This window comes from Geotrypetes seraphini, chromosome 9 (assembly GCF_902459505.1).
Source record: "Geotrypetes seraphini chromosome 9, aGeoSer1.1, whole genome shotgun sequence".
Lineage (NCBI taxonomy): Eukaryota > Metazoa > Chordata > Amphibia > Gymnophiona > Dermophiidae > Geotrypetes > Geotrypetes seraphini.
In genome coordinates, this window is record NC_047092.1 from 188,441,232 (window position 1) to 188,467,870 (window position 26,639).

Sequence of the window (26,639 nt, forward strand, 5' to 3'; positions counted from 1 at the left end):
ACAGCAGGCAGATATTCTTACGACCCACCCACCTCCCCGGGTTGGCTTCTTAGCTGGCTTATCTTAACTGGGGACCACGCTCTCCTCCGTCGGGCGGGAAGGCACTCGCGCATGCGCGGTGCAGCCATCTAGAACTTTCTAGTTAAAAGTGTCCGTACCGGGGCTCCGTCGGTGACGTCACCCATGCGTTAAGAATATCTGCCTGCTGTCCCTGGATAACACCTGTTACGGTAAGTAACTGTGCTGTCTAGTAGCGCTATAGAAATCAGTAGTAGTACTCGTAAGTCACCTTCAGCAAAAGCCAAACATTTTACTTGAACTTTTTACTATAACTTTTCAGAAAAGGCTCTTAAGAGTAGGAGAAATGATACTGGGGATCCTCATAGAGTTCCTCTCTTAATTGCAGACCTAGAGGTTACTCCATTCACCATTACACTTACCTCTGCAGAGCCTCTAGGAATATGCTCATGTTTATCAATTATTTGAGAAATGTAAGCAGCTGTCCTGGAGAATGACAACACCTTCTTCTTATAAATCACAATGAGCATAACACTCATAAACTTGTTTAAGCACATATTATAGATAACCCCTAAAAACCCCCAAATATTAAATCTTTACTTTTTGCCTCAGAATCTTCTGTTAAGATGGGGGGGGGGGGGGAGAGAGATGACTATTTTAATTGACTCTTTTAGAGCAAATATTATTCCAGGACAAGCAGGAAGCCTATTCTCACTTATGGGTGACGTCATCGACGGAGCCCGGATGCGGACGCCTCACAAGCAGACTTGCTTGAAGAAACTCGAAATTTCGAGTCGCCTGCACTGCTCATGCACGAGTGCCTTCCCGCCCAGAGCAGGGCGCGTCTCCTCAGTTTTCTGCGGAGCCGAGAAGTCCGTCTTTGACTCTCTGCGTTTAACTTCGTTACTTTGTGCCTTCTTTGAACCACGATTTGTATTATTTTCCTCACGAATCGCTGTTCTTATTTTATTTCTCTCAATTTCAGTTAAAAAACATTTTTTTTTCCTCTTCCATCCGTTTCCCAGGACAGGCTGCTCGGCCGCAGCCCGAGGGCTTCAATTTTGCGGCGGCTATTTTTACTTCTATGTCCGGGCCTGTCACGGACTTCAAGAAGTGTAGCAAGTGCCAGCATGCGTCTCTCTTACGGACCCACACCGTCGCTGCCTCAAGTGCCTATGCTGTGCTATGCTTCAGATTTGAGCCTTCAGTCGTTGTCGTATTATGGTGGACAAGCTCTTCGAGATGGAATCTTCTTCTGATCCCTCGACTTCAAAGGCGACCTTGGCCTTGACTCCTATCGAAGTTCCTCCTGCTTCTATTGCTTCCACCTCGAGCCTCATCAGACCTTCCTCATTTGCAGCGGCTCTTTCTTCGACATCTGCTGTATCTTCCCCTGTTTCCTCAGGTCAGATAGCTCAGCAGTCAGTTCCAGCGGTAGTGATTAAAGTGCCTAAGACTTCCAAGTCGAAGCACACTCACACTACCCCGAAGGAACCTCCAGCCAAAGCAGGTGGTCCGGTTTCAGACGCGGATCCATCCTTGCCGGCTTCTTTCCAGACCATGTTGGAGAAGCAATTCATTCAGGTCCTTACTAATATGGGACCGAAGCTTCTTCCTCTTATCCAGCCTGGGTATTCAGCTAACTCCCGAGAGGTCGAGCCGCTTCCCCTGCCTCAGTCTGAGCTAACACACTCTTTGCAGGGAGCAGAGTCTCTGCGAGTATCTGGTCTGGCATCAAAGCATATACAGCAAGGAGCAGATTCTTTGCAAGTGCCTCGGAAGGAATCCTTACACTCTATACAAGGAGCAGAGTCTTTGGGAGTGCATCGAGGTTCCTCCACCAAGCCTCTGGAGCTTCGATCTACAGCCTTCAGTCCTATACATTCTTTGCTACCATTGGCTGCTTCCATCTCCAAGGCAAAGTCTCCTCGATCTTCGAGATCTGCTTCCAGGAACAGTTCTCATCGATGATCGAGGCCTTCATCAAGGCATCCTTCCAGCCATAGTTCTTCTAAAGAAAGACCTTCTTCCACTACCGACTAGACCACCGACTCCTCGTTCAAGGTCTCCAATACTGGACCTCGAGGATGTCCCGGTTTCCATTGCCTTGTCCAAGTCACCATATTCCTTTGATGCCTTTTTTCCTGCCGAAGCTTCATCTTCGACCCAGGCTGCCTCAACGTCCTCGAGTCCTTCTCGAGGCAAAGCATTAGCAGATCAGCTATCTTTCTCATCTTTTCTTCGTCAGATGGCTGTGGACTTGGATCTTCAATTAGATACTGGCTCCAAATACTCTAAGAAGTCATGCATCTTCCTCAACCTCTGGCAGAGTCTCTTAAGCTTCCTCTTCATAAGCTTTTGAATCAGACTTTTGGTCGATGCATGGAAACACCTTTTTCCATACCAGCTGTTCCAGGAAAATTGGACTCTAGGTATAAAACTGTGCATCGCAAAGGGTTTGACAACTCACAGTTATCTCATCAATCCCTGCTTGTCGAGTCCTCCTTGAAGAGGTCCCATCCTTCCAAGGTTTATGCCACAGTTCCTCCTGGAAGGGAAGGGAAAACGATGGACAAATTTGGACATCGCATCTATCAAAATGCCATGATGTCCTCTAAAGTCCTCTAAAGATTTTTGGGCTGAAGAAGTCCGATCATATAACCCCTTCCTACCGACTCCTGCACTGGCTACCAATGGAGGCACGCACGAAGTTCAAGCTGGGATGTCTATGCTTCAAAGTACTATCAGGTCTAGCCCCTAAATACATAACAGACCTCTTCTCATACCCAACCAACAGACATGAGAGAAGATTACACCTGAAATTCGTCTCCCCACCAGCCAGAGGATGCAAATATAAGAGATACCATCAACAACTTCTATCCTATCAAGCAGCCTTATGGGGCAAAGACTTAGATAAACTAATTACACACACAAACAACTATGGAGAATTCAGGAAACACCTGAAAACATACCTGTTCACAAAATACCTAGGCAACGAACAAGGACAATAACCCCCCTCGTAATCACTCCCCAAATCTGTTCTTGTAAACTGATAACCCCAATCACTAACTTCCAACCCTGTGCAAACCGCAAGGTACTTCACGACCCTACAATACATAACTGTTATTATCATTAATGCTGTTACTATCAGATGTACATTGCAATATTCTTTGCTGTAAACCGCCTAGAAGTCACAAGATTGTTGGCGGTATATAAGAATAAAGTTATTATTATTATTATAAAGTCCTCAATTATAATTTTCAATTTATTACTTATTTTGAATTCCTTATTTCTCTGTTACCAAAGTTCTTGACTTATTTGGATACTCAAAAGCACTTTGAATTCCAAGAAGTCCTGGCTTCTTTATCTCAACTCAGATTACATCTCCTACAGTCCTCTTATGATGCCTTCGAGTTGTCTGCCCGAGCAGCTGCTTGCTCTGTAGCTATGCGTCATCTTGCCTGGCTTCGTACCATTGACATGGACCCTAATCTTCAAGACCGCTTGGCTAATATCCCTTGTGAAGGCAATGACCTCTTCGATGAATCCATCGAGGCAGCCACCAACAAATTGTCTGACCATGAAAAATCCTTTGCTTCTATTGTCAGAGCTAAGCCAAAGCCAGCTCCTGCCAAACCTGCTCCTATCTATCAGCGGCGTTTTACTCCAAGGATGGCGCCTTATAATTGCCCTCCTCTAAAGAAACAGCAGCCTCAGAAGCAACAAAAACCTCAACCTTCTGCTGCACCTAAGGCTACTCAGCCTTTTTGACTGTTTAAAACAGAGCATAACCTCCACCGTTCTGACTCTGTCTTCTTTTCCCCCTATAGGAGGTCATGTCCATTATTTTTACCATCGATGGACGACAATTACATCCGACCTCTGGGTACTTTCCATCATCAGAGAAGGATACAGGCAGACCTCCAGGCTGTGAATGCATGGTTGAGGAGATGGTGCCAGGAGGAGGGCTTCCACTTTGTGAGGAACTGGACGTCCTTCTGGGGAAAGAGTAAGCTCTACCGGCGGGACGGCCTGCACCTGAGCACAGCGGGAACTAGACTACTGGCAGCCAATGTGAGGAAGGAGATCGAGAGGGCTTTAAACTGAGGAGAGGGGGAAAGCCGACAGCCGATCTGATGTTGACGCTTCGGACAACAGTATCCAGAACAGATGCTGAACGGGCTGACTGCAAGGAGGAAGTAGAGAGACCGGTGGATCTTATGATCAGACAGCGAGGGAAACACCAGGTAAGGGGAGCTTGCTGGGAGGAGACTAAGGGGCATGGAGTCACAAGGGGACTGGGTGGCACGAGGGCAAAAGCTGAGGGCAATATAGAGGTGCCACAAGGCGAGGGGGATCAAACAGAGGCTCAAGGGATGATAGCCCAGGAGTGGGCCGGTAGGGCTAGAAAACCCAGAGGAATAGCGGGGAAGTGGGGTGGCGGGGATGTGGAGAAGCTGAAAGCTAAGAGGGTAAAGGCTGAGGGCAAAGCAGAAGCACAGAGAACAGAAAAAATGCCCGAAATCCAAGAGCAAGTGGCCCAGGTAAATGCAAAGGTGGAAGAAAAACGACGGAACCTGAGGTGCTTATATGCAAACGCAAGAAGCCTCAAGGCCAAGATGGGTGAACTAGAAGTCGTGGCCAAGGGGGAGGACCTGGATATAATTGGAATTGCAGAAACCTGGTGGACAGAGGAAAATCAATGGGACGTGGTGCTGCCGGGGTACAAGCTTTACAGGAGGGACAGGACCCACAAGAAGGGAGGAGGCATAGCACTATATATAAAGGACTCTATCCACTCGGTCGGGATAGATATGGCAACAAAGGCAGAGGGGCTGGAATCACTATGGATCAAATTACCCGGAAATAAGGGTGCAGGCATAAAACTGGGGTTGTACTATCGACCACCTGGTGCGCCAGAGGGAGTCGGACACGACTTGGAAGCAGAATTGAGACAGGAATGCAGGACTGGAAGTGTAACAGTGATGGGGGACTTCAACTACCCGGGAATAGACTGGAGTACTGGTCACTCCAACTGCACTAGGGAGACAGGATTTGTAGAAACTGTGAAGGACTGCTTCATGGAGCAACTAGTCAAAGAACCGACGCGAGGGGGTACTACTCTTGACCTCATCCTAAACGGATTAGGGGGGCCTGCTAGAGGGATAGAAGTGGGAGGACCACTAGGCAATAGTGATCACAACACGATCAGATTCACATTAGAAAGAGAGACACCCATAGTAAGGAGGACCGCAACAACTGCACTGAATTTCAAGAAAGGGAACTATGTTGCTATGAGGGAAATGGTGGGGAGGAAGCTCAGAAACATCTTTAGGATGGAGACTGTGGGAAGCGCCTGGACCCTATTCAGGGACACCCTGCAGGAAGCACAGAGAATGTACGTCCCCAGTTTCAGGAAAGGCTGCAAGAACAAGCGATCAAAGGACCCAGTTTGGATGTCAACAGAAGTAAAGAGGGCGATAAAGGACAAAAAGGTATCCTTCCGGAGATGGAAAAAGGACCCAACGGAGGAAAATCACCAGACGCACAGGAAATGCCAAAAGGAATGCCACCGGGAGGTTAGAAAAGCAAAGGGGGAATACGAAGAGGGGCTGGCCAGAGAGGCGAAAAACTTCAAGGCATTCTTCAGTTACGTTAAGGGAAAGCGACCAGCGAGAGAGGAGGTGGGGCCGTTGGACGATGGGGATAGGAAGGGAGTGATTAGGGAGGATAAAGAGGTAGCTGAGAGGTTGAACACGTTCTTCTCGTCGGTTTTCACGAGTGAAGACACATCTAATATACCGGACTCAGAGGAGCTCATGAGTGGGGAACAGGCTGAAAAATTGGATCACATAGAGGTAAGTAAGGAGGATGTCCTCAAACAGATAGACAGGCTAAAATGCGGCAAATCGCCGGGCCCGGACGGGATCCACCCAAGGGTTCTGAAGGAACTAAGACAAGAAATAGCAGGCACAATCCAGCATGTTTGCAACCTATCCTTGAAAACTGGTGAGGTACCAGAGGACTGGAAATTGGCGAATGTCACACCTATCTTCAAGAAGGGATCGAGGGGTGACCCCGGGAACTACAGGCCGGTGAGCCTGACTTCAATTATAGGGAAGATGGTGGAAGCTATGATCAAGGACGGCATTTGCGAGCACATCGAGAAAAATGACCTATTGAGAACAAGCCAGCACGGATTCTGTAAGGGAAGGTCGTGCCTTACGAACCTTCTGTACTTCTTTGAGGGAATAAGCAGTCGGGTGGACAATGGGGAACCCATAGACATCATTTACCTCGATTTTCAAAAGGCTTTCGACAAGGTGCCACATGAAAGGCTGCTTAAGAAGCTGTGGAACCACGGGGTGGGAGGGGATGTGCACAGATGGATCAAGCACTGGTTGTCGGGCAGACTGCAGAGGGTCGGAGTAAAAGGTCAATATTCTGACTGGCGGGGAGTCACGAGTGGTGTACCACAGGGGTCGGTGCTGGGGCCATTACTCTTTAACATATTTATCAATGACCTGGAAAAGGAGGCAAAGTGCGAGGTTATAAAATTTGCAGACGATACCAAACTGTGCGGCAGAGTTAGGACCAGGGAGGAGTGTGAGGACTTACAAAGAGACCTGGACAAGCTGGAAGACTGGGCAAACAAATGGCAAATGCGCTTTAACGTGGACAAATGCAAGGTCATGCATATAGGGAAAAAGAACCCGTTGTTCAACTACAAATTGGGGGGGGTATTGTTGGGAGACAGCAGACTTGAGAGAGACTTGGGTGTGCTGGTGGATGCATCACTGAAGCCATCTGCACAGTGCGCAGCAGCCTCGAAAAAAGCCAACAGGATGCTTGGCATCATAAAGAAGGGCATAACAACCAGAACAAGGGAAGTCATCATGCCATTGTATCGGGCGATGGTGCGTCCGCATCTGGAATACTGCGTTCAGTATTGGTCGCCGCACCTCAAGAAGGACATGGCGGTACTTGAGAGAGTCCAAAGGAGAGCAACGAAAATGGTAAAAGGGCTGGAACACTGCCCATACGCCGAGAGGTTGGATAGGCTGGGGCTCTTCTCTCTGGAAAAGAGGAGGCTCAGGGGAGATATGATAGAGACCTTCAAGATCATGAGGGGCATAGAGAGGGTGGATAGGGACAGATTCTTCAGACTGAAGGGGACAACAGGTACGAGGGGGCATTCGGAGAAACTGAAGGGAGATAGGTTCAGAACAAACGCAAGGAAGTTTTTTTTCACCCAAAGGGTCGTGGACACTTGGAATGCGCTACCGGAGGAAGTGATCAGGCAGAATACGGTACAGGGATTCAAACAGGGATTGGACGGATTCCTGAAGGATAAAGGGATCATGGGATACTGAGGGAGGAGCTGGGATGTAACACAAGTATAGAAAACTAACCAGGTAATGAGTATAGAAACCAAACCAGGTCGTGCATGTGCAAGACCGGAGGGTTAGGACCTCGATAGGAAGACAGGACTTAAATGAGAAACCAAGGTGGCAAGGGAGCCCCTTCTGGTGATACAGACAGGTCGTGACCTGTTTGGGCCGCCGCGGGAGCGGACTGCTGGGCGGGATGGACCTGTGGTCTGACCTGGCAGAGGCACTGCTTATGTTCTTATGTTCTTATGATACTATCTTCATTTCTCTCAGATTCCACCAGAGCTTCCTCCAAGAGAGTATCCTTCCAATCCATCCCAGACCGCCCTTCTTCTTCAGGAAGCTCAAGCTCTGCTTTGTCTCCATGCCATCGAACCAGTGCCTTTGGAACAGCAGAACAGGGGGTTTTACTCGGACCGTTACTTCCTTGTTCTAAAGAAGACGGGCAATTTGCGGCCCATTCTGGATCTCAGGGCTCTCAACAAATTCCTAGTCAAAGAAAAGTTTTGAATGTTGTCCCTGGCATCCCTTTATCCCCTTCTCGAGCAGAACGACTGGTTATGCTCTCTGGATCTCAAGGAGGCCTACACTCGTATCCCCATTCATCCGGCCTCCCGTCAATACCTCAGATTTCGGGTGGGGAATCTGCATTATCAATACAGAGTACTACCTTTTGGCTTGGCCTTGTCTCCCAGAGTGTTCACCAAGTGCCTGGTAGCGGTAGCAGCAGCTCTAAGGAATCATGGTCTTCAGGTATTTCCTTACCTCGACGACTGGCTCATCAAAGATTCCACATCTCAAGGGGTTATTGTAGCGACCCAACGAACTACCTGGTTCCTACAAAGTTTGGGATTCGAAATCAACTTTCCCAAATCTCAACTTCAGCCCTCACAGAATCTACAATTCATTGGAGCTGTTCTGGATACTGTCCAACTCAGAGGATTCCTTCCATAACAACGAATGGAATCTCTTCTTCAACTCTGTCATACAGTGTCTTCCCGCTCTTCCATCTCAGCGAGACACATGATGGTACTTCTGGGTCACATGGCCTCCACAGTACACATGACTCCTTTTGCCAGACTTCACCTCAGAATTCATCAGTGGACCCTGGCATCTCAATGGACGCAAGTTTGCGACCCTCTTTCTTGACACATATCAGTCACTCCTTCATTGAAGCAGTCTCTCCGTTGGTGGATGCTCTCTTTCAATCTTTCCAGAGGCTTGCTTTTTCAAACGCCCCCCCCCCCCCCCCTTCAGAAGGTTCTCACGACAGACTCTTCGACCTACGCTTGTGTCGCTAATCTCGATGGTCTCTGTACTCAAGGCCTCTGGACCAGTATGGATCGACAGTGTCATATCAAGTTAGAACTCAGAGCGATCCTCAAAGCTCTCCATGCTTTTCAACATCTGCTTCACGACCAAGTAGTCCTCATTTGGACGGATAACCAAGTCGCCATGTATTATGTCAACAAACAGGGAGGGACGAGGTCTGCCTCCCTTTGTCAAGAAGCTCTGAAGGTTTGGGACTGGGCAATCCGCCACAACACCTTCCTCAAAGCTGTCTACATTCAAGGGGCAAAGAATTGCTTTGCGGACAACTTGAGTCATCTACTGCAGCCTCACGAATGGACACTCTATTCCTCCCCTCTTCATCACATTTTTTCACAGTGGGGAACGCCTCAGATAGACCTTTTTGCAGCTCCCCTCAATTACAAACTGCCTCAATTCTGCTCCAGGATATACTCTCCTCATCGCCTCGAGGCAGATGCTTTTCTTCTGGAATGGACGAATCTCTTCCTCTATGCATTCCCTCCATTCCCTCTTATTCTCAAGACTCCGGTCAAGTTGAACGATCATGCCACCATGATTCTAAATGCTCCTCGGTGGCCGAGACAACCTTGGTACTCCCTTCTACTTCAACTCAGCAGCAGGGAGTCTTACCTTCTACCAGTTTTTCCTTCTCTGCTTACACAGAGTCAGGGATCTCTGCTTCATCCCAACCTGCAGTCTCTACACATGACAGCTTGGTACCTCTCAACATAACCCCTCTTCAGTTTTCTCAATCTGTAAGAGATGTTTTAGAAGCTTCTAGGAAGCCTACCACTAGACAATGCTATCACCAAAAGTGGACTAGATTTTTTACGTGGTGTTTTTCTCATCATAAGGAGCCTCAACATTCCTCCTTATCTTCTGTTTTGGACTACCTTTTGCACTTATCCAATTCTGACCTCATTTCTACATCTATCCGAGTCCATCTCGGTGCAATTGCGGCTTTCCATTAGCCTATTGAAGGGAAACACCTCTCTGCTCATCTGGTGGTTTTCAGATTCATGAAAGGACTTTTCAATGTCAAACCTCGTCTCAAACCGCCTCCCGTGGTTTAGGACCTCAATGTTGTCCTTGCTCAACTGATGAAGCCTCCATTTGAACCAATTTATAAGGCTCATCTGAAGTATCTCACTTGGAAAGTGGTGTTTCTCATAGCCCTCACTTCTGATCGAAGAGTCAGTGAGATGTAAGCTTTAGTTGCTGACCCACCATTCACAGTGTTCCATCATGACAAGGTGGTTCTTCGTACTCATCCTAAATTCCTCCCAAAAGTGGTCTCGGAATTTCATCTTAACCAATCCATTGTTCTTCCAGTGTTTTTTCCAAAGCCTCATTCTCATCCTGGAGAAGTTGCTCTTCATATCCTGGACTGTAAACGTGCTTTGGCCTTCTATTTGGAATGTACCAAACCACACAGAATTGCTCCTCAACTTTTTGTCTCCTTCAATCTCAATAAGTTGGGACCATCTCCAACTGGATGGCGGCTTGTATCTCATTCTGCTATGCCCAGGCTGGATTACCCCTTCACAGTAAACTCACAGCCCATAAAGTCAGAGCTATGGCAGCTTCAGTAGCTTTCCTCAGATCTACGCCTATTGAGGAAATTTGTAAGGCTGCTACTTGGTCCTCGGTTCATACCTTCACTTCTCATTATTGTCTGGATACTTTCTCCAGACGGGATGGACAGTTTGGCCAAACAGTATTACAAAATTTATTCTCCTAAATTGCCAACACTTCCACCATCCCATTCTGGTTAGCTTAGAGGTCACTGTGAGAATAGGCTGCCTGCTTGGCCTGGGATAAAGCACAGTTACTTACCGTAACAGGTGTTATCCAGGGACAGCAGGCAGCTATTCTTACAACCCATCCACCTCCCCTGGTTGGCTTCTAAGAACATAAGAAGTTGCTTCCGCTGAGGCAGACCAGAGGTCCATCTCGCCCAGCGATCTGCTCCCGCAGCGGCCCATCAGGCCTATTGCCTGAGCAGTGGTCCCTGACTATTTCTATAACTACCTCTTGCTCCTATCCCTATAACCTACCTCTACTCCTATCAGTACCCCTCAATCCCTTTGTCCTCTAGGAACCTATCCAAACCTTCTTTGAAGCCCTGTAACGTGCTCCTGCCTATCACAGCCTCTGGAAGCGTGTTCCATGTATCCACCACCCTCTGGGTAAAAAAGAACTTCCTAGCGTTTGTTCTAAACCTGTCCCCTTTCAGTTTCTCCGAGTGCCCCCTTGTACTTGTGGTTCCCCATAATTTGAAAAATCTGTCCCTGTCTACTTTTTCTATGCCCTTCAGGATCTTGAAGGTTTCTATCATGTCTCCTCTAAGTCTCCGCTTCTCCAGGGAGAACAGCCCTCTGCTAGCTATCTGAACTGAGGAGACGCGCCCACGCTGGGCGGGAAGGCACTCGCGCCTGCGCGGTGTGGACAATTCGAAACTTAGAGTTTCTTCAAGCAAGTCTGCTTGTGAGGTGTCCGCATCCGGGCTCCATCGAAGATGTCACCCATATGTGAGAATAGCTACCTGCTGTCCCTGGATAATACCTGGTACGGTAAGTAACTGTGCTATTTGTAATACAGTAAGTCCAGACACCACCTTTTATGTGAAAAAATAAGAAAAGTTACAGAAGTTCAAAAAAGACGTAACTTTTATGGACCCCTGGCATGAAACACAGGGCATTTCCAACATTCTAGATCTCCTACTTCAGTCACACACATGTAGATATTAGATGGAGATGTATTTTAATGTTGATAATGCTCCTAGGAAAAAGGTAACTCTACCCTCTTCTCCAGCATCTTCTGGTGGCATGAGGAGAGCAGTTTGGATGCTGGGAATGTTTATGGAACAGTTTCCCCCCCACACACACATGCTCCTGCTTCTACTCTCCTTGCCTTACCTTTTTTCTTCCGTCTCCTCTCTTGGCTTCCTTTTCATTCGCATCCCCTTGCTCTGTTCCCCTTGGTGGCTTCTCTTTTTTTTTCTCTGCTGCTGCCCTTGCTCTGGTCCTGTCCAGAGTACTTGGATGCATTTCACAAGAACAAGGACCAAAGGAACTTCCAGTTAAGAGCTCACTTACCTCTAATAGATAAAATATACAACCAATGATTTTGGTAAAAGACACATTTTGACCATTAATGCATAAGTTGAATCCTAGAGAATCAAAAGCACAATTTTTGTAGGGCATTGAGATTTTTTCTTCCTTTTTCAGGGGCAGTTTTTAAGGGGCTGGTATGGTTTGGCACAGGTCTGGAGGTCCTCATGGATTTGGTAATGGACCATTGCCCAAATACCTTGCCTGATACTAGACCCAGACTATCCAGGGGTTCTGGGCGTTCTAATTTTTGGGGCCCCAGACGCCCCAGACAGAATGCATATTCCGTGTCGCAGAAATTTTCCCAGAGCTCCCAAGGTCTGTATGCGAGCTACAGGCGTTCTCAACCTTCCACCGCCTGTCCTGCACAATCTTCCAGAAAGATACAAAGATGTCAGGATGCCAAATGCTCCTCTGTGAATAGGGGCCTGCTTGGATGTGCATTACAGCAGACCAGTAGGTCCTGGACATTATTCGATCAGGATACAAGCTGGAATTTGCACAGCCTCTGTCAGATTGGTTAGCGGTTTCTCTGTCCGGACAAGGAGCTCAGAGTCCAGGCTACTGTTCAGGGCTTGCTGGATATTCAAGCTATAGAGCCGGTGTCATGCGACACCTCGGGCTCAGGCAGATACTCTGTATACTTTAGCATGCCAAGGAACGGCTCTGATGATTGGAGGCCTATTCTGGATCATCAGCATATGAATGTGGCTCTCAAACTTCCCTGCTTTCGAATGGAGACTGTGCGGTCGGTCATTGCAGCAGTGGCTCTGGGAGACTTTCTGGCCTCTCTGGATCTTACAGAAGCGTGCTTATACATTTCCATATTTACGGCCCACTGCAAGTTTCTGTGGGTTCATGTTCTGGAGCAGCTTTACCAGTTCTCAGCCCTGCTATTTGGGCACCTCGGACCTGAGGAAGATGAGTCAGCAAGTTCATCCTTATCTAGATGATTGGTGGATCAGAGCTCGCTTGTTGGCTGAGGGATGTCGCACAGTGTAGCAGGTGCTGGAGGACTTAGGCTGGATTGTCATCCTTGAAATGAGTCCTCTGCAGCCCACGCAGTCATTGGCATACTTGGGAGTCCGCGCCAGTACGGCTGCAGGCCATGTGGGTTGCAGCCTTTGGGCTGAGTGCTTCTTTGGACTCTTTCAAGTAGGGTTCAGTTGCCATGCCAGTTCCAGGGCCTTTGGCTCTTACCTCATGGCTTTTGAGCACGCAATCTTTGGACATATGAGATGTTCTGGCCTTGGTATTGAGGCTCTTCTGCAGTCTAAGAAGTTGTCCATGGGGTCGGCGTACACTATGGCATGGAAGGCCTTCCAATATTGGTGCATCCAAGTCCAGGTGGTTCTGCATTCAACTCTGATCTCACTGATTCTCGCTGTTCTTCCCACTGGAAAGATACTGGTCTTACGGTAGCTTCTCTGTGGGTCCCGGTAGCCAGGCTTTCTTACTTAGATCCTGAGACAGTTGATCCTCTGTGGCAGCTCATCCTGATGTCGCTCCATTCTTGCAGGGGGTCTGTTGTGTCAGATGGCTGGTTGTCCATTCTGTCCCTGCCTCAGTCCTTAGCCTGGTGCTATCTCGCTTTATCTAGGCTCCCTTTGGCCTTCTTCAGATGCTTCTCTGTTGGTTTTGACACTCTAGGCCATTGTTTCGGCTTTTCATGTTCATGGTGCAGTGTGTTTGCCTGCCTTTCTACTGACGAGTTCCTCGACTCAGGACCACCTGTTGAAGTAACTGATTGTACGCAGGGTTCTGCTTTATTTGGAGGTCACTAATGAGTTTCGCCTCTCTGACCATCTGTTTGTGCTGACTCATTCGATTAAGCTGGGTGCTCACACTTCTAAGGCCACGATTTCCAGAAAGATCCGTAGGGCCATGTCATCAACTTACATGGTTTCTGGGAAACAATCAAGGTGCTTTCTACCAGGAGTGTGGCTTTTTCGTGGTCCGAAGCTGGAGATTTGCGGGATTGCAACATGGTCTTCTCTTCCCACGTTGGTCACGTTTTACAGAGTGGATGTTGCTGCAAGGCAGGACTCGACCTTCAGGTCTTAAGGGCCAGCGCAGCAAACCCACCCTAGCTGTTTGGGGGGACTACTTTTGCACATCCCTATTGTCTAGAATGTCTCACTTATTGCACTGGAAAAAGAGATTATGTACTTACCCTGGTAAGCTCTTTTCCAGTAGATAGGTGAGACATTCTAGACTCCTCACCCTGTCCTTTTCTGCACCTGTTTACAGTTTGTCTGTTTATGATTCTCCATGCTGCTTCTTGGAGGCCACCCAGCCCTTGAGGGCTGGAAAAAAATTGTATATGCTGTATGTTCCTTTTGTTGGGGAGTTAAGCTGCGCTCCTTTGGAGCCTGTGTTGGCAGTTAATGGTACTGTTTCATTTCTTTCTGCAGAACACTTTGTTTAGCCTGTTATTATAGGTGCCTCTTGGTGCTTGGGTATTGACTGTAGAGCAGTGGTTCTCAACCCTGTCCTAGGGGACCCCCAGCCAGTTGGGTTTTCAAGATATCCCTAATGAATAAGCATAAGACATATTTGCATGCCTGCTTCCTCCATTATATGCAAATCTCTCTCATGCATATTCATTAGGGATATCTTGAAAACCCGACTGGCTGGGGGTCCCCTAGGACAGGGTTGAGAACCACTGCTGTAGAGGGTGCTAAACCAATCAGTGAAGTACTACAGAGGCAGAGTGAAAAATCCGGAGTGGATTCCGTCTGCAGAGCATGTGAGTATGGGGAAATAACCCTATTGTCTAGAACAGGGTGTCCAACCTGCGGCCCAAGGGCCGCATGTGGCCCCGTGAAGTATTTTGTGCAGCCCCGGTCAAGGGCAAGGCAGCGTTTTCCTCTGCTGCGCCTGGCTGTTTACCGTCTTGCCTGCTCCCTCCTCTGTCTTGCTGCAGCATTTGCGCATTTTTTTCGGCCAATGCGGCCCAGGGAAGCCAAAAGGATGGACACCCCTGGTCTAGAATTTCTCACCTATCTACTTGAAAAGAGCATACCAGGGTAAGTACATAATCTCTTTATCTCCCCTCTCCTTCCATTCTTCCAAAGTACTGTATATGAATTGAGATCTTTGTCTGTCCCCACCTCTTTATGACAGATATCATGGACCATTTTCATAGCCATCCTCTGGATTGACTCCGTCATGTTTATATCTTTTTGAAGGTTCAGTCTCCATAATTATACACAGGATTCTAAATGAGCTCTTAACTGTGCAAACTTTAAGGTCAGGTGATATTCAGTTATCTAAGAAGTTATTCACTATTAAGTGACAGCCACGGGAATTGTTAAGCTTCTGTGGTTATTCTTGCAGGTTTCTTGTTCCTTGGATTAACTGTGTGTGTTTCTTCTCTGGCAGGGTGGTGAAGGAAGAGATCTCGGATGACAATGCCAGGGTCCCTTGTTTCAATGGCAGAGTGGTATGCTGGGTAAGTGTCTCCAGGTTATTAGCGTTGCAGTAAGAACATAAGAATAGCCATACTGGTTTCATACTAATGGTCCATCTAGCCCAATATTCTGTTTATCCCAGGACATGCAGGCAGCATATTCTCTACATGTGGGTGACATCACCGACGGACCCCCCCTAGCGGACATTTTCGCAAGCAGACTTGCTTGAAGACCTTCAAGCTTGCGATTGGCCCGCGCATGCGTGCAGGCCCCTCCCGCCCTGTCTAGGGCATGCGTCTCCTCAGCGTGTAGGGATAGGATTAGAGGTAAGTTATAAAATTAGTCAGGGATCACTGTTCAGGCAATAAGCCTGATGGGCCGCCGCAGGAGCGGACCACTGGGCAAGATGGACCTCTGGTCTTCCTCAGCGGAGGCAACTTCTTATGTGTCCTCAGTTCTCTGTTTTCCGTGGAGCCAGAAGCACTGCTCCCTTGCTTTCCGCGATATCGTTGTCCCTCTTGCACGGCGGTCCCTGTCAGTGTTCCCTCTAAGCGGGCGGGTGTTGTGAGCAAACTTTTTTCACCGTGAGCCAAAAATATCGGGCGCCAGCAAGTTATGAGCCAACTCGCCCGATTCTCCTCTCGCCGCCCTGCCATCTGCCGTACGCCTCTTCCGATCGTGCGCTGTGACGAGAAACGTGTGCGCTGCGATGTAATATTTTGTGCGCCAGCGCACGCCAGCGCAGCTTAGCGGGAACACTGGTTCAAATGGTTTTATTTATTTCCCCAAATTTATTTTTGTTATACGCATTGAAAATATTTGATATTGCGTTTAAATCAAAATCTCAATAAACTTGAAACGAGTGCCCGTGAGATTGTGGGAGGGTTAAATACTCAAAACTTAGAAGTTTTTGCTACGCCAGCTTTCTGGTATCTTTACATACAGTGGCGTACCTAGCATATGTAACATCCGGGGCCCATCATTTTTTGGCACCCCCCCCCATCTGTAAGAAAAACATGATTTTTAGTAACAAACCACACGTCACACATGAGTACCTAGGAAAAGGCAGCATCTTACATATTGCAGTGAGCAGTACATCAATACACCCATTGTAAAACTAAACAAGCCAGACCAGCACAGATCAATCCTACACCGTCAATCCTAACAGAAAACCATGTCTTTCGAACACACAGAACACAGAAAACACCTTCGCCTAGTAAGGAATATGTAATCACAAACTAACCCCTCCCTCTTTTACAAAACTGTAGTGTGGATTTTAGCTACGGAGGTAACAGCTCTGATGCTCATAAAATTCTGAGCATCAGAGCTGCTACCACCAAGGCTGGTGCTAAAAACGCTTCACAGTTTTGTAAAAGGGGGGATAAAATAAAAATACATAGACAAAGGTTAAATTGAACCAGCAAGAAGCTGGACTCTGCATACAATGCTTCACAGAAACAGTGACACATGTCTCCTAAAGCAATAAATAAATAGAAATTTTTTTCTACCTTTGTCTTCTGTGGTTTCTCCTTTCCTCATCTTCTTGTAACTCTCTTCCTTCCATCCACTGTCTGCCGTCTCTCTTCCCCTATATGGCATCTTCTCTCCTTCTATGCCCCTTCCAGAAACTGTATGCCTCCCCCTTCCATCTCTCCTTTCACCCCATTGGTCTGGCATCTCTCTCCTCGCCTTCCCTCTCCCACACCTCTCCTCATAGTCTGGTATCTCCCCTTCCCTGATTCTCTGGCATCTCTCTCCTTTCCTTTTCTTCCATCTTTCGCTCCCCCTCCATGCTCTCACATCTCCCCCTTCCTTTTCCCTTAGACTGGCATACCTTCCTCCTACGCTCCAAGCCCTGGCATCTCCTTTAATTCCCTCCCTCATCTTCCTTCTCCCTCCAGCTGGGTACCGCAACACTCTTCCCTGCAGCTCTGCACTTCCCCACAATTGCCATGCTTCGGTTCCTCTTCTTCCTTCCTTCCTCCCCCCCCCCCCCCCGCGGGACCCTGCGGCACCATCAACTCTTACTCCCTCTAATGTCGGCCCTGCAGCTCCAGACTTCCTCGCACCTTCTCCCCTCCCCCTTTGGATCGCTATTATTTTAAATGTTATAGCCGCGGAGCTGTATCCATCAGTGGAGATGTCTAACCTCGGCCTGCCCCGGAACTCTTACTGCAACAGTGACTTCCTGTTCCTGCCTAGACGGGCGTCTGCTGCAGTAAGAGTTCCGGGGCAGGCCGAGGTTAGACATCTCCACTGATGGATACAGCTCCGCGGCTATAACATTTAAAATAATAGCGATCCAAAGGGGGAGGGGAGAAGGTGCGAGGAAGTCTGGAGCTGCAGGGCCGACATTAGAGGGAGTAAGAGTTGATGGTGCCGCAGGGTCCCGCGGGGGGGGGGGGGAGGAAGGAAGGAAGAAGAGGAACCGAAGCATGGCAATTGTGGGGAAGTGCAATCCCCCCAATGCGTCCCCTTACCTTACCGACGCGTGTGTGCGCTGTGAAGAGAAACTTTGCGCTGCGATGTAATATTTTGTGCGCGAGCGCAGGCCAACGCAGCTTAGCGGGAACACTGGTCCCTGTAGTCCTTGCAGCGCCTCTCCATGGTTCAGGAATCTGAAGTTCATCTCCCTGCACTATCTGTGTAGCCAGTCGTTTGTCCTCTGGATGCGATCCTCCCTGGCTCTCCCCTTGCCTCTCACTGGGAGGATCGAGGAGAAGACCACCTGCGCTTCCATCCTCCTCAACTTCTCACCCAGGGCTCCAAAGTCTACAGATATGTTCTCCGTGGTGTTCCTGGCAGTGTCGTTCGTTCCAACGTGGATGGGAAGCATGGGGAAGTGGTCATGTGGCTTGATAAGTCTGTCTAGGCAGGCGGTTACATCTCGGATCCTGGCTCCTGGCAGACAGCATACCTCTCTTGATTGCATATCTTGTCTGCAAATTGGTCCCTCGGTGCCCCTCAGCAGGGAATCCCCAATGACTACCACTCTGCACTTCTTTGGGGGAGCTGATCTGTTGTCTCCGGAACCGGAATCGTCTTGTGGACAACTTCCTGTACCTCATCTTAGTGCCATTGCTGCTTTTCATCAGCCGATTGATGGGAAGCCTATCTCTGTTCATCCTGTGGTTTCCCACTTCATGAAAGGCCTTCTCCACATTCATCCTCCCCTTAAGCCTCCTCCTGTGGTTTGGGATCTTAACGTAGTCCTTGCTTGCTTAATGAAACCCCCATTCGAGCCGCTGGCGCTGGCTCACTTGAAGTTTCTTACTTGGAAGGTTGTGTTTCTTATCCCTCTCACTTCTGCCCGTCGACTCAGTGAGCTTCAAGCCTTGGTAGCGGACCCTCCTTTCACTGTCTTCCATCATGATAAGGTGGTTCTCTGTACCCATCCTAAGTTCTTGCGTAAGGTTGTTTCTGAGTTTCACATCAACCAATCCATTGTTCTCCCTGTGTTTTTTCCAAAGCCCCATTCTCACCCTGGAGAAGTGGCTCTGCATTCTCTTGATTGTAAGTGTGCGCTGGCCTTCTACTTGAAGCGTACCGCTCCTCATCATACTGCTCCCCAGCTGTTCATCTCCTTCGATCCTAATCGCTTGGGTCGTTCTGTTTCTAAGCGGACCATTTCTAACTGGTTGGCCCCTTGTATCTCTTTTTGTTACGCTCTGGCTGGTCTCTCCCTTCCGGGTTGAGTCACTGGCCACAAGGTCAGAGTGATGGCGGCGTCTGTTGCTTTCCTTCGCTCGAGGAAATCTGTAAGGCTGCCACTTGGTCCTCGGTTCATATGTTTACCTCGCACTACTGTCTGGATACTGGCGTGATGGCCATTTTGGCCAGTCCGTTTTGCAAACTCTATTCTCCTAAATTGCCAACTCTCCCTCCATCCCATTCTGGTTAGCTTGGAGGTCTCCCACATGTAGAGAATATGCTGCCTGCTTGTCCTGGGATAAAGCACAGTTACTTACCGTAACAGGGGTTATCCAGGGACAGCAGGCAGATATTCTCGCAACCCACCCACCTCCCTGTGGTTGGCTTCTTTGCTAGCTATCTGAACTGAGGAGACGCATGCCCTAGACCGGGCGGGAGGGGCTCACGCACATGCGCGGGCCAATCGCAAGCTTGAAGGTCTTCAAGCAAGTCTGCTTGCGAAAACGTCCGCTAGGGAGCTCCGTCGATGACTTCGCCCACATGTAGAGAATATCTGCCTGCTGTTCCTGGATAACACCTGTTACGGTAAGTAACTGTGCTTTAGTATAGTAGCCAAGCCAGGTCACAAGTATGTGGCTGAATCTCAGAGTACTGTATTTCCCTGCATATATGCCGCAGAAAAGGGCAGCCTATGTTTGGAAGATAAGCCGCCCCATGGTATTAGCCACAGCTTATCTTCCAGTACCTCCCCTGGACTTCAGCAAAGCTTTTGATAGCGTCCCACACCGCAGGCTGTTGAACAAACTAAAATCGATGGGATTAGGAGATACATTCACTACATGGGTAGGGAATTGGCTAGATGGTAGGCTTCAAAGGGTGATGGTAAACGGTACCCCCTCCAAAATGTCAGCAGTGATGAGTGGAGTACCTCAGGGCTCCGTCTTAGGGCCGATTCTATTCAATTTATTCATAGGAGATTTGACCCTAGGACTTAGAGGAAAAGTATCACTGTTTGCCGACGATGCCAAACTATGCAACATAGTTAACAAAAGCAGTGTGCCTGACTTTATGACGCAGGACCTAAAACAGCTTGAACAGTGGTCATCAACTTGGCAGCTAGGCTTTAATGCTAAAAAATGTAAAGTAATGCACCTAGGCAAAAAAAATCCACACAGAACTTACACACTAAATGGTGAAACCTTGTCCAGGACCACGGTGGAACGTGATTTAGGAGTGATCATTAGCAACGACATGAAGGCTGCCAATCAAGTGGAGAAGGCTACGTCCAAGGCAAGACAAATGATAGGCTGTATCCGTAGGGGTTTTGTCAGCAGAAAACCTGAAGTCATAATGCCATTGTACAGATCCATGGTGAGACCTCATCTCGAATATTGTGTTCAATTCTGGAGACCACACTACCGAAAAGATGTGTTGAGAATTGAGTCGGTTCAGCGAATGGCTACCAAGATGGTCTTGGGGCTCAAGGATCTCACGTATGAAGAAAGGTTAAAAAAACTGCGGATGTACTCACTGGAGGAGCGAAGAGAGAGAGGGGACATGATTGAGACCTTTAAGTATTTCACGGGGTGTATAGAGGTGAAAGATGATATCTTCAGTCTTACAGGGCCCTCGGTAACCAGAGGACACTCGCTGAAAATCAGGGGAGGGAAATTTCAGGGTGATGCTAGGAAGTACTTCTTCACTGAAAGGGTGGTAGATCATTGGAACGAGCTGCCTCAGCGAGTGATTGAGGCCAGCAGTGCGTTAGATTTCAAGAGAAAATGGGATATATTAGATCTGAACCTGATTCTCTTAAATTCAAATCACTTTTAAAGACTTATTTATTTAAAGATGCCTATGATTTTTAACACAGCTCTCTTAATTCTTTTTACATTGTGCTCTGGTTTTATAAATACCCTCCCTATTGTTCTTTCCTTTTTTTTAACAATACCCTATTATTGTAACTTTTTTCCCCTCTTTCCCTAAACTCATGTATGTATCATTTGTATCTTGTATTTTAGAATTATCTTGTAAGTTTCTTATATTAAAATTGTAACATGTACATCGCCTAGAATTTATAATAGGCGATTCATCAAAAACTGAATAAACTTGAAACTTGAAACTTGATATTCATGTGGGATCTCTAGGAGAGTAAGAATCAGGGAGTGAATCATTGGTATGGGCAGACTCGATGGGCTATGGCCCTTTTCTGCCGTCAATTTCTATGTTTCTATGTTTTAAAATCTCCACCCCCTACACTCCCGGTACCGTTTTTGGAGCTCCTCTGAATGGCGGATGGCGAATCTCCAGTGGTGCAGAGCAGCTGTGATCTCTTCGGCATCCGGCCTGCCCCCACACCGCCCGCTGAATGGCTGACATCAGCTCTTGCGGGGATATAAGAAACATAAATAAGGCAAAACTTAAACAGGCACAGGCTGAGAAAGTTCAAGGTAGACCTCAGACCTGTTTGAAGCATCTAGTTCAGTTCAGTAGGGTTCTTGACAGTTTGGGGTTTTTATGTTTCCCCTCCAAAGTCATACACACCCTTCTACTACTTTGTGAGTCAGAGGTATTGTCCACTTCCCCCACATTCAGGCTAACCTAGGAACTGACCTACCCCTACCATTTTCCCCAACTCCTCAACTTTACCTCTCTGAGGCATACATCTGTACCCAGCTCACCTGATGCAATTGGGATCTTCTGTTGTCTGCTCAGAGAAGTGAATGACCCTCCAGCAACTGACAGCTGCCAACCCATTCTACTGCATTGATTCATGCATAGGGAAAGAGACAGCTAATGCATTCCATTGCTCAGAATATGGTGGATTCAAAATGATCACTATTGCCCAATTTGACCTGTTTGATCTCTTGTACAGTTCTACATGCATTTCAGCTTTGAATAGCAATTTGTGCCAATCTTCCCAAATACGTATCCTTTTTTTCGACATCAAAATAGATGAATTAGAGTCCTAAATGATTTGTATTATTTTGGGAGTGCCTGGATTTGTTTTTATTTCCTTCAGTGTATCCTGTGAAGGAGGTTGGTTGTTACTAGAGCCTACAAAGATTTTCACCATTAGGTGGTATCATATCTTTATATACAAACTTCCAAGATTAGTGATTCTCAGCCAGTCCTTGGGACACACCCAGCTAGTCAGGTTTTCAGGTTACCCACAATGAATATGTGTGAGAGAGATTGGTATATAATGGAGGTGGTACAGGCAGATTTATCTCATGCATATTCATAGTGGATATCCTGAAAACCTGGCTGAGTGTGTTCTGAAGATTGGGTTAAGAACCCCTACCCCTAGAGTTATGGGATCTCTGTCTCTTGTGTGAACCTCTGCTCAGGTCAAGTTTTCATTTTCTGTGTTTGGTTTTTACAGCTGGTGTCTGCTGAAGGGTCACATTCAGAGGTGGGATCTGTCTGTGCTGATAACCAGTTAGATCTCCCTCCTCCTATTGAACGGACAGGTGGAATAGGAGACTCCAGGCCCCCTTCTTTCCAGTAAGTATATTAGTTTTGGGGTATTTGTGTTTTGTTGTGTGTGTTTATTTTTGAGGTGGGGACAATGGCTTCTGTTAAACCTAAAGTTACAACAGTCCCTTTTGTTTAATGTCAGAACTTGATTGGCAGGGAGGGCCTAGTTCCATCTATAATAATGAAACGCTAAGCGCTCATGCGCACTCGCGCCGCGTGTTCCCTGATCCCTGATCTGTCGGGATGTGCCGGAAAGAGTGCGCATGTGCGGTTATTACGCCAGAACTACTGATTCATGCACAGCCAGACCTAGATCGGAATTGGGGGGAGGGGGGTAAACCTCTAATCAACCCCACTGAGGACGATCCCTTTCCTTACCAGCCAGGAAGGCTTTCCCAGGATGGGTGGGCTTGGCCCCGCCACCGGGGGTGGTGGCCGGCAAGGTCCTAGAAGATGGCCCTGTCCGAGCCAGCTCGCAAGGTCCCTCGGTCATGGAGAAAGGGCGCAGCAGGGACGACATCATCCCCCCCACCCCTCCCCCGGGTACAGCAGCGATCACCGTGAATTCAAACAGAAGTGCTCACGAGCGGCCACCGACTCCAGCGACCGCCCTCCGCCCCGCCTCCCTCTTCCGATTAGCTCACCGGCCCCGCTACTGTTCAGAAGTCTAGGCGCAGCAGGGATGACATCATCCCTCCACCTCTCCCTCGGGTACAGCAGCGATCACCGTGAATTCAAACAGAAGTGCTCACGAGCGGCCACCGACTCCAGCGACCGCCCTCTTCCGATTGGCTCACCGGCCCCGCTACTGTTCAGAAGTCTTATCTGATTGGCCCGCAGTCTGCGCCAGGCGCTCCCCCTGCCTCTAACTGGGCGGAGTTCTCCGGCTGGCATCGCCCAGATGAAAACAAAGGAATCGAGACGCGCGAGGGCATTCTCCGATTGGCTGCAGCGACGTATAGGGCGAGCCTCGGATTGGCTGATTGGGATAAGGAGAGTTGTGTGAAGATGGTGCTGCTGATTTATGATGATGTTCTACACAGGGACTCAGGGCTGTGGGTGAGGAAATGTCCAAGAAAGGAACAGATTGCCACTGGGTTACAGTGCAAGTCAAATCGGACCATTTGTGGATTCATTTGTTTTAACCCAAGGTGGGAAGGAGGGCCAGATTTCTATTTTGGTGCTCTCTGTGCATTGTGGATCTGTCAAAGGATGATTGGAGCCCCTCCTCTCCCCCTCCTCCAATGAATGAGCAGCAGCAGCTGGATCGCTGGCCTCACTCTGCCTCCCACAAACCCAGACCTTGGGTGCAGAATAAGTACTGGCTCTTTTGCAGCTGGAGTTGCGTTGTTTGATATGATAATGGAGGCTGGGAATTTAAACATAATTACTCACTTCCCTTATTAACAGGAGCTGGAGCTAAATAAGCAGATGCGTTAAGAAAGAACAGAAAAAAAGAAAGACAGAAAGCGGCTAAGGAGAGAGAGAGAGAGAAAAAAATAGACAGACACACACACACATATATTCTAGCACCGTTAATGTAATGGGCTATAAGACTAGTTTATCAATAATTGTATAATTTTTTTATTGTTAGTGAAAATACTTTCAACACTTAACAAACATTAACCAAGAAAATGTTCACAACACTGAGAAAACCGAGACGAATTCTGCATTGCTTCGCCAAAGAAAACGTAATCACTGGTACTATCTCAATTAGACTACTGCAACATCCTTTATATAGGAGGCAAAGAAAATGTATTGAAAAAACTGCAAACCATTCAAAATGTAGCAGCAAGACTAATTTTCTCAGCAACTAATTATGACAAAGTGTGGGAACCAAGGACATAGAGAAATGTGGTAGGGAGGTTCGGGAAGCCAAATTTAGGCTCTTAGGTAGGAAGTTAATATCCAGAATCTCCAGGGTAGCATTTTCAGAAGTGCTCTCTGTTCCATGCACAGGACCCAAGAGATAGGCAGACCTCTGGAGTCTCACTGCTTGGATGAGGCAATGGGTGAAGGGAAGTTATAGATTTGTTAGGAACTGGGCAACATTCTGGGGAAGAGGGAGCCTATTCCGCATAGATGGGCTCCACTTTAATCAGGGTGGAACCAGGCTGCTGGCAGCAACATTTCAAAAGGAGATAGAGCAGCTTTTAAACTAGAAACTGGGGGAAGGTCAACAATCGCTCCAAAGAGCATGTTTCAGGACAAGGTATCTTTAAAATATATCATCATAAAAGAGAAGACAGAGCAACCTGATAGTGAGATTGCAATATTAAATACAGAGTGGGCTGAAGAATGTAAATTATTCATGTCAACTGCTGAGCAAATTGTAAATAGATATAATAATAATAACTTTATTTTTTCTATACCGCCATAATCTTGCGACTTCTAGGCGGTTCACAGTGAAGAGAGCTGTACAATCAATGAATTACAGAGTACAAATAGGGAAGATATCAGTGAGCAGTCAGTGATTACAGAGTACAAATTAGTAAGAAATATAATATTAACATGTTACAGTGAAGCGGAATGGACAGCCAGCGAATTTCAGAATACAAATGGCAAAGATGTCACTGAACAGTCAGTGAATATGGAATACAATTAGTGAGAATACGCAGTATCAACATGTTGAGTAATAGTTTTAAAAGGGGGGAGTGATCTGACTTGAAGGGCTGAAGTTAGGACCCAAAGTGGTGAACTGGGTCAGAAACTGGCTGTCGGACAGACGCCAGAGGGTGGTGGTTAATGGAAGTCGCTCGAAGGAAGGAAAGGTGACTAGTGGAGTCCCTCAGGGTTCGGTGCTGGGGCCAATCCTGTTCAATATGTATGTAAGTGACATTGCTGAAGGGTTAGAAGGAAAAGTGTGCCTTTTTGCAGATGATACCAAGATTTGTAACAGAGTAGACACCGAAGAGGGAGTGGAAAATATGAAAAAGGATCTGCAAAAGTTAGAGGAATGGTCTAATGCCTGGCAACTAAAATTCAATGCAAAGAAATGCAGAGTAATGCATTTGGGGATTAATAATAGGAAGGAACCTATTATTGCTGGGAGGAGAGAAGCTGATATGCACGGACGGGGAGAGGGACCTTGGGGTAATAGTGTCTGAAGATCTAAAGGCGAAAAAACAGTGTGACAAGGCTGTATAAAAAGAGGCGTAGTCAGTAGAAGGAAGAAGGTGTTGATGCCCCTGTACAGGTCATTGGTGAGGCCCCACTTGGAGTATTGTGTTCAGTTTTGGAGACCGTATCTGGCGAAAGACGTAAGAAGACTTGAGGCGGTCCAGAGGAGGGCGACAAAAATGATAGGAGGCTTGCGCCAGAAGATGTATGAGGAGAGACTGGAAGCCCTGAATATGTATACCCTAGAGGAAAGGAGAGACAGGGGAGATATGATTCAGACGTTCAAATACTTGAAGGGTATTAACGTAGAACAAAATCTTTTCCAGAGAAAGGAAAATGGTAAAACCAGAGGACATAATTTGAGGTTGAGGGGTGGTAGATTCAGGGGCAATGTTAGGAAATTCTACTTTACGGAGATGGTGGTGGATGCCTGGAATGCGCTCCCGAAAGAGGTGGTGGAGAGTAAAATTGTGACTGAGTTCAAAGAAGCGTGGGATGAACACAGAAGATTTAGAATCAGAAAATAATATTAAATATTGAACTAGGCCAGTTACTGGGCAGACTTGTACGGTCTGTGTCTGTGTATGGCCGTTTGGAGGAGGATGGGCAGGGGAGGGCTTCAATGGCTGGGAGGGTGTAGATGGGCTGGAGTAAGTCTTAACAGAGATTTCGGCAGTTGGAACCCAAGCACAGTACCGGGTAAAGCTTTGGATTCTCGCCCAGAAATAGCTAAGAAGAAAAAAAAAAAAAAATTTTAATTGAATCAGGTTGGGCAGATTGGATGGACCATTCGGTTCTTTATCTGCCGTCATCTACTATGTTACTATGACTAGGAAATAAATCTATTGAGCAGAGCTGTCTTAATTTCTTTCCGCAAAAGCGCCATAGGTCGACATGGCTCTATCAATGAAATTGCCTAGCCAGGTTTGCTGTCTACTAGCTTGAAGCTTAAAGGTTCTGTCCAGAAAGGACCTGTATTTGCAATCAGTGATCTTTGGATAGACAAAGAGATTGTGATTTCTGGTTGTCCTTGTGGGGGTGTATAGTTCAAAGTGAGGTAAGAGATAGGTAGGGGCCATTCCCCACACCAGTTTATAGCAAAAGCAAGAGAACTTGAATAAAATTCATGCCTCTATTGGCAA

At 47.5% G+C, this 26,639-nt stretch overlaps 1 protein-coding gene across 4 annotated transcripts in view; it reads left to right on the forward strand.

Annotated features, from left to right (window-relative positions):
• DVL3 (dishevelled segment polarity protein 3) overlaps nucleotides 1-26,639 on the forward strand; it is a 100,991-nt gene that overhangs the window by 9,739 nt on the left and 64,613 nt on the right. For all 4 annotated transcript variants that reach the window (XM_033957535.1, XM_033957532.1, XM_033957533.1 and 1 more), the window contains exons 2-3: nucleotides 15,218-15,287; nucleotides 22,283-22,404. In XM_033957535.1, coding sequence (XP_033813426.1) covers nucleotides 15,218-15,287; nucleotides 22,283-22,404 — 192 coding nt within the window. The remainder of the gene's footprint in view (nucleotides 1-15,217; nucleotides 15,288-22,282; nucleotides 22,405-26,639) is intronic.